Below are 12608 nucleotides of genomic sequence, written 5' to 3' on the forward strand. Positions count from 1 at the left end.
TAGGCTCTGAAGTACTGATTGTTGCTTCTTTAGACACCCAAGGGTGGACCAGCCAGTAGCGGATCTTGCTACGGGTACATAGGATTTTTGCCCGGGATGTTGCCTTCCGAAGGGCGGCGCCACCATCCGGAGGGTGCCGCCGCCGTGGCAAGATCCGCTACTGGTGGTGCCCCCCAGTGCTGTGCGTTGCTGATTGTGTGGTGCGTGATGAAGTCATTGCGCACCGCACTGCATTGTGGGAGTGGTATATAGACACTAGGAGGTCATGATTGACCTCTAGTGTCTATGCGGTGCTATGGGAGAGACTTCATGATGTCTCTCCCACAGATCAGAGGAGCGGCGCCGGCGGCCGTACACGGAGGACAGCAGCGGTCAGGAATCAGGAGCGGGAATTGTAAGTATTTTTTTTTGTAAGCGGCACAACTCTACTGGAGACAATACGGAGGGCACAAACTAGGGGGCACGCTACTGGGGGCAATACTACTGGGGGCACAACAACTCTACTGGGGGCATAACTGACCATGCCCCTTCATGAAGCCACTCCCCTATTTTTTCGGCAGGGGCGCCACAAGGGCTAGATCCAGCCCTGTGGCAGATGCAGTTTCTCTGTCCAAATATGGCCTCCTGTGTGAGCGGCTGAATGTCTGTGTATGCAGTGCATGTGCTAAACCTCCCAGTCACCGCCCATGAGCACCCAGCACTTTTCCAATACATTCCTAATATCATGCGTCTTTACAGCAACAGTGCCTGTGTGTGTGCACTCTGTGTCAAACAGGAGTTTTAGGGATTTTTGTACAGGAGCAGCAGCAAAAAACAAAGACAAAAAAAACGCTCAACTGGGTGACCATCGGCATTGCCCGTGTCACTGAATCAGGCCCCAAATCCCCTTATATCTACTTTCAAGTACAGCATTTTGAAATCAGCTATTGCATTTATGTTTGCATATTATTACTATCTTCATAATGCTGTTGGCTATTCTTTACGAATATGTGAGCGTTCATAATGCTTACTTATGTGATGTCACTGATTATAGGCAAACGTGTTATTACTTAGCATCACAATTTTATTAAATCATGAAAAAATATCTAAAGCAAACATATAATGGACATTGATATTAATGGAGTTGAGTTAATGGATGAAAGAGTTAACCTAGGGATATAAAGTAATGCTCTGCACTGTCCTGCAGATTGTCACACTCCTTTCACTAAGAAACAAGGTCAGCTAGAGTGCAGCATACACCAGCTGTGTGTATGGGGTAGACAGGGAAAGCTGCTTTCTTATCTCTAAGAAGAAGGCTGCTACATCTGCATGATTTAATAATGTGAAGCTGCCAATAATAACCCTTGAATAGAAGTATTTATTAATCAATTAATTGCTAAACTCTTGTAATGAAAGAAGACATATTTGCTTTGTTTGCTACTTAATATATATCCCTAAAGATGAAGGCTTGCTTCTGACCGGACAAGTCATAGAATGCTATAAACTTGCCTCTAAGTTCTTACTGCTATAAGCATAAGTAAAATAAACACTTGTAATCCATGATCCGTCTGAGAATCCCTCCAACAATGGGATCTACAGCTGGGACTCATCAGTATGTTTGACATAGGAAATGTTATTTTTCTTCCATCTGTCATCTCTAAACCATTAAACAATTGCAAATATTATTACCATATTTCAATCAACATTTCCCCTCTTGAATCTAAATGTAACCGGATGATAAGTCGACCACTCAATGTCGACATGGCAATGGTCGACACAGCATATGTTTGACATGAATTTTTTACAATTCTTTCCATTTTTTTCAACTTTTTAATACTTTACCATCCACGCGGACAACGATTGGGAATAGTAACGTGTAAATGACACCAAAAAACATAAAAGAACTTATGTCAACCTTTTTCCATGTCAACTGTTTGACCATGTCGACCTTGTACATACTTAGCAGAGCAGCGGTGAATAGACACTGGGGATCATTCTGACCCGATTGGACACTGCAGCCGTGTGATCGGGTCTGGAATGCGCATGCGCTGCGGCCGCAATGCGCTGGTGCATCGCTGCCCAGCGATGGGGAACGCCAGGCTGCGAAAGTTCTAACGAAGATTTTTATCGCATCGGCAATCGCAAGGTGACTTACAGCAGGAAGGCGTTTCAGGGTGGCAACTGACCGTTTTCTGGGAGTGGAGAGGAAAACGCAGGCGTGTCCAGGCGTTTGTAGGGCGGGTGTCTGACGTCAATTCCGGGACTGGACAGGCTGAAGTGATCGCAGTGGCTGTGTAAGTTCAGAGTTACTCAGAAACTGCACAAAATGTTTTTGTACCGCTCCCCTGCACAAGCGTTTGCACACTTGCACAGCTAAAATACACTCCCCCATAGGTGGCGACTATATGATCGCACGGGCTGCAAAAAGTTGCAGCGTGCGATCAACTCGGAATGACCCCCACTGTGCGCATGCTGTGCCAATCAGCTTCTGCCTTACATTACAGGCTGTGTTTGAATAATGACAGTTAGTACCAACCAATCAGATCCTTTCTCACAATTTTATCTCTCTTCATGCTTTGATAAATACCCCCACAATAACAAATATGCCAATTTATTCTTAGGCTTTTTAAAACATTCTTGCCTCTTTACCACCTAAACTGAATTAATCTCAACAGTAATGCGGAATCACACTGTCTGAGAAATAAATTACATACACAAATAAATAAAATCGTAACAGGCAATATTAAGCGACTTACTGCTTGTATGCATCATGCCAGGGTAAAGCCAGCCAGTCTCCATGCATGTCATGCATATAATCCACCATGTCATCTGCACTTTTATCTGAAGAGATGAATACAATTTCAAACTGTGCAGGCTGGTCTGCTTCTTCCACCAGCTCAGTGTAAAAGTCACACAGCACAGGGGTGAAGTCTCTGCAGGGCGGACACCAACCAGCTGAAAAATACAAACCAACTATTTTGTTCTGCAAAGCCTCCTCGGGGTCCACTGTCTCCCCCTCCTTGTTAACCAGAACATGTCCAGCAAATATATCCATTCTAATTAGATGTATAGGAACACAATGGAGTGCAACTTGTCCTTTTCTGCTCCTTATTTATAAGTACGTAGTGATTCCTAAAGCTCAGAGAGTGATTTATAAATACTCATGTCTTCTAATTCCATTTAATCCTATTCCCACATAGCTCTCTGTAGCTCAGTGTTTTCTGCCGTCTGTTCTTCAGGCGGTACACTGCTGGCCACTGTATAGAAAAAGTGTAGACATAAGGCATTAGCTAATTATTGCATGGCATTGTATCTGCACATACCAACAAACTGTCTTTGAAAGACAGAGCTCCATACCTCCCAACATGAGCCTCTCCAGAAGAGACACAATGCTCTGCTTCTGCACTTTCCTCTTAATTTATGATTGCCAGCACCTGTGTTGAAAAGGTTAATGTGGAAGAAAAGTGTGTCACCACAGGTGATGAAATCATACATTAAGAGGGAAGTCCAGTAGCAGAGCATTGTGTCCCTCCTGGAGAGGGTCATGTTGGCAGGTATGGAGCTCTTGTTTTAAGAAATGAAAAAAAGCAATATTGTGAATTTAGCTAACATTTTGGTACTTAGCCTCTGGTAGCATAAAGGGAAGTTCTCAATATTCACTGGACCTAAGACGTTTTTTATAGATCAGTTTTATTGATAACTCTGTTCTTGTCCTTGTACTGTAGCTGTAAAATTGTCTCTGGGAGCTCATATTGCACCAGACTCCTCCTTACTCATGCAGGATTATTTCAGTCACAAGTCTCTTCCAATCTTGCAGTCTGCTGCCACCTAATGGAAACAGTAGAGAAAGTTTATGACAGTGACATTGCTCAGAGTTCTGCATGAAATTATCTGCACTGGTATCTATGGTCATTTAGAAATTGAAGAAACATTATTTACCCACAATGGCACAAAAATTTTGATCGCTAGGCATACGCAAGGTGATTGATAGGAAGCGGGCATTTGTGGGTGGTAACTGGCCGTTTTCTGGGAGTGTCAGGGAAAACGCAGGCGTTCCCAATAGTTTTCAGGGCGGCTGTGTGACGTCAGCACCAGACCTGATCATCCTGTTTCTTTCACACTGTAGGAGTAAGTTCTGGGCTACGCACAGGCTGCACAGAGTGGAAAAATCATTCGAAGGTGAGTGAGTTGCGAACAGATTTGCAGATGTCCGCTGTCTGGCGAAGTTTTCGTACAACGGCCCTCATTCCGAGTTGTTCGCTCGTTCTTTTTCATCGCATCGCAGTGAAAATCCGCTTAGTACGCATGCGCAAAGTTCGCACTGCGACTGCGCCAAGTAACTTTACTATGAAGAAAGTATTTTTACTCACGGCTTTTTCTTCGCTCCGGCGATCGTAATGTGATTGACAGGAAATGGGTGTTACTGGGCGGAAACACGGCGTTTCAGGGGCGTGTGGCTGAAAACGCTACCGTTTCCGGAAAAAACGCAGGAGTGGCCGGAGAAACGGTGGGAGTGCCTGGGCGAACGCTGGGTGTGTTTGTGACGTCAACCAGGAACGACAAGCACTGAAATGATCGCACAGGCAGAGTAAGTCTGGAGCTACTCTGAAACTGCTAAGTAGTTAGTAATCGCAATATTGCGAATACATCGGTCGCAATTTTAAGAAGCTAAGATTCACTCCCAGTAGGCGGCGGCTTAGCGTGTGTAACTCTGCTAAATTCGCCTTGCGACCGATCAACTCGGAATGAGGGCCAACGTAAACATGCATTTGCACACTTGCACGGGGTGGGTTTTCACTCTCTACGACTATCTGATCGCAGACTTTTGCAAATTTGCAGAGGAGCAATCAGGTTTGAATCAGGCCCCATGTCTTTACAAAAATGACATGCACTGTCTTTTAGCAGCAGAAACATAAAGTTCCCAAATATGCCAGCCATCACCACAGCAAACTCAAAGGTACTTATGCCCTGAATATTCCGTTTCTCCATTTAACCCCGATAACTGCAAGTGGCTGTTAACCACTGTATGTGAAATATGATGGCTTCTCACACGGAGTGATGATGGCATATAAGGGCACGTACTGATAAAAATATGTAGAGAAATTTGAACTGCCACTTTCAGAACACACGAGCACTTGTACTTGTTCCTTTTGCAGCCCAATGTAAATTGAAGAATTTTACGGAACAGAAAGAAAATAGATGTGCTACTTATGTATGCTATAGGTAATATTTGTAATGGAGATTTACACAGACAATATTTTGTTGAATTTGAAATCTCTATCAAAATGCTGTGCTTGCCATTAACAGAGTAAGCAAACAGGCAAATTCTTTGTCTTCTTAATTAGTTCCTAACTGTGATAGGCTTGTGCTACAATCAAGAAGGATGAATGACCATTGAGAAAATGGGTTCAATTTAGAGATGAGCGGGTTCGGTTCCTCGGGATCCGAACCCCCCCGAACTTCTCCCATTTTACACGGTTCCGAGGCAGCCTCGGATCTTCCCGCCTTGCTCGGTTAACCAGAACTCGCCTGAACGTCATCATTCCGCTGTCGGATTCTCGTGAGATTCGTATTCTATATAAGGAGCCGCGCGTCGCTGCCATTTTCACTCGTGCTTTGGAGATTAAACGGAGAGGACGTGGCTGCGTTCTCTCCCTGAAAAGCTCCGTAATCTGTGCAAAGTGTGCTAAAAATATCTGTGCTCAGTGTGCTGCAAATAATCTGTGCTCAGTGTGCTGAAAATATCTACGTTCTCTGCTTGAAAACGCTCCATATCTGTGCTCAGTGTGCTTCAAATATCTGATCAGTGTGCTGCATTGTGGGGACTGGGGAACACCAGAATATAATCTATACTTTTCTCTAGCTTCTATACTGCTTGTCAGGACACATGGTCACAGTTACACTGCGCTGTACTGATATATACAATAATATATATACTTTTCTATAGCTTCTATACTGCTTGTCAGGATACACATGGGTCACAGTTACACCGCTCTGTACTGATATACAGTAATATATATACTTTTCTATAGCCTCTATACTGCTTGTCAGGACACATGTGTCACAGTTACACTGCTCTATACTGATTTATACAGTAATATATATACTTTTCTATAGCTTCTATACTGCTTGTCAGGACACACATGTGTCACAGTTACACCGCCCTGTACTACTACTGATATACAATAATATATATACTTTTCTATAGCCTCTATACTGCTTGTCAGGACACATGTGTCACAGTTACACTGCTCTGTACTGATATATACAGTAATATATATACTTTTCTATAGCTTCTATACTGCTTGTCAGGACACACATGTGTCACAGTTACACCGCTCTGTACTACTACTGATATACAGTCAGGGGCGGAACTACTGGCAGTGCAGCCAGTGCATTGCACTGGGGCCCCGCCGCAGTCAAGGGGCCCACAGCCGCCGGCATTACAATGAGTCACAATGACTCATTGTATCATGCCGCCGCGGCCGCGAGCTACACTCCCGCCCGCCGCCCGTGTCACACATAGACCAGGGGCACCAGCTACGCTGCCGCCCGCCGCCTGTGTTATCACAGTCAGCGCCTGCGGCAGCTCGGCTGAAGGGGGAGGTGGGGTCCCGGCCGGAGAGGGAGGAGGGGCCGTCCCTCCCTCATACAAACCCTACTGGTCTCACTGGCTGCTTCTGAAAGGAGGGAACGCTCTCCTATCTCCTCCTCTTTCCAGCGCCTCCTCCTCCACACGTCCTCCTGCATTGTAATAAAATGCTGGTGCTGCAGGAGCTGCTGGTCATTCCCTATGTGCAGCAACAGCCCCTGGTAGGAATTCGTTATTTCTCTGACGTCCTAGTGGATGCTGGGAACTCCGTAAGGACCATGGGGAATAGACGGGCTCCGCAGGAGACTGGGCACTCTAAAAGAAAGATTAGGTACTATCTGGTGTGCACTGGCTCCTCCCTCTATGCCCCTCCTCCAGACCTCAGTTAGATTTCTGTGCCCGGCCGAGCTGGATGCACACTAGGGGCTCTCCTGAGCTCCTAGAAAGAAAGTATATGTTAGGTTTTTTATTTTACAGTGAGACCTGCTGGCAACAGGCTCACTGCAACGAGGGACTAAGGGGAGAAGAAGCGAACCTACCTGCTTGCAGCTAGCTTGGGCTTCTTAGGCTACTGGACACCATTAGCTCCAGAGGGTTCGACCGCAGGACCCGTCCTTGGTGTTCGTTCCCGGAGCCGCGCCGCCGTCCCCCTTACAGAGCCAGAAGCATGAAGATGGTCCGGAAAATCGGCGGCAGAAGACTTCAGTCTTCACCAAGGTAGCGCACAGCACTGCAGCTGTGCGCCATTGCTCCTCATACACACTTCACACTTCGGTCACTGAGGGTGCAGGGCGCTGGGGGGGGGCGCCCTGAGCAGCAATAAAAACACCTTGGCTGGCAAAATAATCACAATATATAGCCCCAGAGGCTATATATGTGATAATTACCCCTGCCAGAATCCATAAAAAAGCGGGAGAAAAGTCCGCGAAAAAGGGGCGGAGCTATCTCCCTCTGCACACTGGCGCCATTTTCTCTTCACAGTGTAGCTGGAAGACAGCTCCCCAGGCTCTCCCCTGTAGTTTTCAGGCTCAAAGCGTTAAAAAGAGAGGGGAGGCACTAAATTTAGGCGCAATATTGTTTATACAAGCAGCTATTGGGGAAAATTCACTCAGTGATAGTGTTTATCCCTACATTATATAGCGCTCTGGTGTGTGCTGGCATACTCTCTCTCTGTCTCCCCAAAGGACTGTGTGGGGTCCTGTCCTCAGTCAGAGCATTCCCTGTGTGTGTGCGGTGTGTCGGTACGGCTGTGTCGACATGTTTGATGAGGAGGCTTATGTGGAGGCGGAGCAGATGCCGATAAATGGGATGTCGCCCCCTGTGGGGCCAACACCAGAGTGGATGGATAGGTGGGAGGTATTAACCGACAGTGTCAACTCCTTACATAAAAGGCTGGATGACGTAACAGCTGTGGGACCGCCGGCTTCTCAGCCCGCGCCTGCCCAGGCGTCTCAAAGGCCATCAGGGGCTCAAAAAACGCCCGTTACCTCAGATGGCAGACACAGATGTCGACACGGAGTCTGACTCCAGTGTCGACGAGGTTGAGACATATACACAATCCACTAGGACCATCCGTTGCATGATCTCGGCAATAAAAATTGTGTTACACATTTCTGACATGAACCCAAGTACCACATAAAAGGGGTTTTATGTTTGGGGAGAAAAAGCAGCCGGTGTTTTGTTCCCCCCTCAGATGAGTGAATGAAGTGTGTGAAGAAGCGTGGGTTCCCCCGATAAGAAACTGGTAATTTCAAAAAATTACTGCTGGCGTACCCTTTCCCGCCAGAGGATAGGTCACGTTGGGAGATGTCCCCTAGGGTGGATAAGGCGCTCACACGTTTGTCATAAAAGGTGGCACTGCCGTCTTAGGATACGGCCACTTTGAAGGAGCCTGCTGATAAAAAGCAGGAGGCTATCCTGAAGTCTGTATATACACACTCAGGTATTATACTGAGACCTGCAATTGCCTCAGCATGAATAGTGCTGCTGCAGCAGGGTCTGATACCCTGTCAGATAATATTAATACCCTAGACAGAGAATATGGTGCTAACATAGAGCATATTAAAGACGTAGTCTTATATATGAGGGATGCACAGAGGGATATTTGCCGGCTGGCGTCCAGAATTAATGCAAGGTCCATTCTGCCAGGAGGGTATTAGAGACCCGGCAGTGGACAGGTGATGTGACTTTAAAAGGCACATGGAGATTATGCCTTATAAGGGTGAGGAATTGTTTGGGGATGGTCTCTGGGACCTTGTATCCACAGCAACAGCTGGGAAGAAAAATTTCTACCTCAGGTTTCCTCACACCCTAAGAAAGCACTGTATTATCGGGTACAGTCCTTTCGGCTTCAGAAAAGCAAGGGGGCCAAAGGCGCTTCCTTTCTGCACAAGGGAAGAAGGAAAAAGCTGCACAGACAGCCAGTTCCCAGGATCAAAAATCTTCCCCCGCTTCCTCTGAGTCCACAGCATGACGCTGGGGCTCCACAGACAAGTGCGGTGGGGGCGCGTCTCGGGAACTTCAGGGACCAGTGGGCTTGCCCACAGGTGAATCACTGGGTTCTGCAAGTAGTATCACAGGGATACAAGCTGGAGTTCGAGGCGACTCCCCCTCGCCGTTACCTCACATCAGCCTTGCCTGCTGCCCTCGGATATAGGGAGTTAGTACTAGCGGCAATTCACAAGCTGTACTTCCAGCAGGTGAAATCAAGGTACCCCTCCTTCAACAAGGCCGGGGTTACTATTCCAAAAATGTTGTGGTACCGAAACCAGACGGTTCGGTGAGACCCATTCTAAAATTGAAATCCTTGAACACTTATATACGAAGGTTCAAGTTCAAAATGGAATTGCTCAGGGCGATTATTGCAAGCCTGGAGAATTTCAGGGTATCACTGGACATCAAGGATGCTTACCTGCATGTCCCTATTTACCCTCCTCACCAGGAGTACCTCAAAATTGTGGTACAGAATTGTCATTACCAATTCCAGACGTTGCCGTTGGTCTGTCCCCGGCACCGAGGGTATTTACCAAGGTAATGGCCGAAAGAATTATCCAGTACTTGGACAATCTCCTTATAAAGGCGAGGTCCAGGGAGCAGTTGTTTGTCAGAGTAGCACTATCTCGGGAAGTGCTACAACAGCACGGCTGGATTCTGAATATTCCAAAGTCGCAGCTGGTTCCTACGACGCATCTACTGTTCCTGGGGATGGTTCTGGACACAGAACAGAAAAAAGTGTTTCTCCCGCAGGAGAAAGCCAAGGAGCTGTCATCTCTAGTCAGAGGCCTCCTGAAACCAAAACAGGTGTCGGTGCATCACTGCATGCGAGTCCTGGAAAAAATTGTAGCTTCCTACGAAGCAGTACCATTCGGCAGGTTCCATGCAAGAACTTTTCAGTGGGACCTCTTGGACGGGATCGCATCTTCAGATGCATCGGCTGATAACCCTGTCTCCAAGGACCAGGGTGTCTCTGCTGTGGTGGCTGCAGAGTGCTCATCTTCTAGAGGGCCGCAGATTCGGCATACAGGACTGGGTCCTGGTGATCACGGATGCCAGCCTTCGAGGCTGGGGGGCAGTCACACAAGGAAAAAAAGAAATTTCCAAGGACTTTGGTCAAGTCAGGAGTCGTCCATACACATAAATATTCTGGAACTGAGGGCCATTTACAATGCCCTAAGTCAGGCAAGACCTCTGCTTTAAAACCAGCCGGTACTGATCCAATCAGACAACATCACGGCAGTCGCCCATGTAAACCGACAGGGCGGCACAAGAAGCAGGATGGCGTGGCAGAAGCCACAAGGATTCTCCGATGGGCGGAAAATCACGTCTTAGCACTGTCAGCAGTGTTCATTCCGGGAGTGGACAACTGGGAAGCAGACTTCCTCAGCAGACACGACCTACACCCGGGAGAGTGGGGACTTCATCCAGAAGTCTTCAAACTGTTGGTAAACCGTTGGGAAAGGCCACAGGTGGACATGATGGCGTCCCGTCTCAACAAAAAGCTAAAGAGATATTGCGCCAGGTCAAGGGACCCTCAGGCGATAGCTGTGGACGCTCTAGTGACACCGTGGGTGTACCAGTCGGTTTATGTGTTCCCTCCTCTGCCTCTCATACCAAAGGTACTGAGAATAATAAGAAGGCGAGGAGTAAGAACGATACTCGTGGTTCCGGATTGGCCAAGAAGAGCTTGGTACCCAGAACTTCAAGAAATGATATCAGAGGTCCCATGGCCTCTACCGCTCAGACAGGATCTGTTACAGCAGGGGCCCTGTCTGTTCCAAGACTTCCCGCGGCTGCGTTTGACGGCATGGCGGTTGAATTCCGGATCCTAAAGGAAAAGGGCATTCCGGAGGAAGTCATTCCTACGCTGATAAAAGCCAGGAAAGAAGTAACCGCAAACCATTATCACCGTATTTGGCGAAAATATGTTGCGTGGTGTGAGGCCAGGAAGGCCCCTACAGAGGAATTTCAGCTGGGTCGTTTTCTGCACTTCCTACAGTCGGGAGTGACTATGGGCCTAAAAATTGGGTTCCATTAAGGTCCAGATTTCGGCTCTGTTGATTTTCTTCCAGAAAGAACTGGCTTCACTGCCTGAAGTTTAGACATTTGTAAAGGGAGTGCTACATATTCAGCCCCTTTTGTGCCTCCTTTGGCACCTTGGGATCTCAACGTGGTGTTGAGTTTCCTGAAATCACATTGGTTTGAGCCACTTAAAACTGTGGATCTGAAATATCTCACGTGGAAAAAAGTGGTCATGTTATTGGCCTTGGCTTCGGCCAGGCATGTGTCAGAATTGGCGGCTTTGTCATGTAAAAGCCCTTATCTGATTTTCCATATGGATAGGGCAGAATTGAGGATTCGTCCCCAGTTTCTCCCTCAGGTGGTATCAGCTTTTCACTTGAACCAACCTATTGTAGTGCCTGCGGCTACTAGGGGCTTGGAAGATTCCAAGTTACTGGACGTAGTCAGGGCCTTGAAAATTTATGTTTCCAGGACGGCTGGAGTCAGGAAAACTGACTCGCTTTTTATCCTGTAGGCACCCAACAAACTAGGTGCTCCTGCTTCTGAGCAGACTATTGCTCGCTGGATTTGTAGCACAATTCAGCTGGCGCATTCTGCGGCTGGATTGACGCATCCTAAATCAGTAAAAGCCCATTCCACAAGGAAAGTGGGCTCATCTTGGGCGGCTGCCCGAGGGGTCTCGGCTTTACAACTTTGCCGAGCTGCAACTTGGTCAGGGGCAAACACGTTTGCTAAATTCTACAAATTTGATACCCTGGCTGAGGAGGACCTTGAGTTCTCTCATTCGGTGCTGCAGAGTCATCCGCACTCTCCCGCCTGTTTGGGAGCTTTGGTATAATCCCCATGGTCCTTACGGAGTTCCCAGCATCCACTAGGACGTCAGAGAAAATAAGATTTTACTCACCGGTAAATCTATTTCTCGTAGTCCGTAGTGGATGCTGGGCGCCCATCCCAAGTGCGGATTGTCTGCAATACTTGTATATAGTTATTGCCTAACTAAAGGGTTATTGTTGAGCCATCTGTTGAGAGGCTCAGTTATATTTCATACTGTTAACTGGGTATAGTATCACGAGTTATACGGTGTGATTGGTGTGGCTGGTATGAGTCTTACCCGGGATTCAAAATCCTTCCTTATTGTGTCAGCTCTTCCGGGCACAGTATCCTAACTGAGGTCTGGAGGAGGGGCATAGAGGGAGGAGCCAGTGCACACCAGATAGTACCTAATCTTTCTTTTAGAGTGCCCAGTCTCCTGCGGAGCCCGTCTATTCCCCATGGTCCTTAGGGAGTTCCCAGCATCCACTACGGACTACGAGAAATAGATTTACCGGTGAGTAAAATCTTATTTTTAAATGTCTTTAATTGTGTTGCATATGTATAGTTATTAGAGATGAGCGCCTGAAATTTTTCGGGTTTTGTGTTTTGGTTTTGGGTTCGGTTCCGCGGCCGTGTTTTGGGTTCGACCGCGTTTTGGCAAAACCTCACCGAATTTTTTTTGTCGGATTCGGGTGTATTTTGGATT

The 12608-nt window shown here is 47.2% G+C and overlaps 1 protein-coding gene and 1 long non-coding RNA gene across 4 annotated transcripts in view; one reads left to right on the forward strand and one right to left on the reverse strand.

Annotated features, from left to right (window-relative positions):
• Window positions 1–12608, reverse strand: part of NXNL2 (nucleoredoxin like 2) — an 88505-nt gene that overhangs the window by 19824 nt on the left and 56073 nt on the right. Inside the window, exons 3-4 of one of the 3 annotated variants that reach the window (XM_063913707.1) lie at window positions 3590–3807; window positions 2736–3236 (exon numbers count right to left, since the gene is read on the reverse strand). In XM_063913707.1, the coding sequence (XP_063769777.1) occupies window positions 2736–3034 (299 nt within the window). In that variant the 5' untranslated portion in view covers window positions 3035–3236; window positions 3590–3807. Of the gene's footprint in view, window positions 1–2735; window positions 3297–3336; window positions 3426–3589; window positions 3808–12608 lie in introns of those variants that run through there. The other 2 variants (XM_063913705.1, XM_063913706.1) reach the window with 2 other exon arrangements.
• The window catches only part of LOC134893720 (uncharacterized), a 57110-nt gene continuing 47948 nt past the window's right edge, over window positions 3447–12608 (forward strand). Inside the window, exons 1-2 of the long non-coding RNA XR_010171709.1 lie at window positions 3447–3533; window positions 4106–4158. This is a non-coding gene — a long non-coding RNA (uncharacterized LOC134893720). The remainder of the gene's footprint in view (window positions 3534–4105; window positions 4159–12608) is intronic.

The sequence above is a fragment of the Pseudophryne corroboree genome, chromosome 1, assembly GCF_028390025.1.
Source record: "Pseudophryne corroboree isolate aPseCor3 chromosome 1, aPseCor3.hap2, whole genome shotgun sequence".
Lineage (NCBI taxonomy): Eukaryota > Metazoa > Chordata > Amphibia > Anura > Myobatrachidae > Pseudophryne > Pseudophryne corroboree.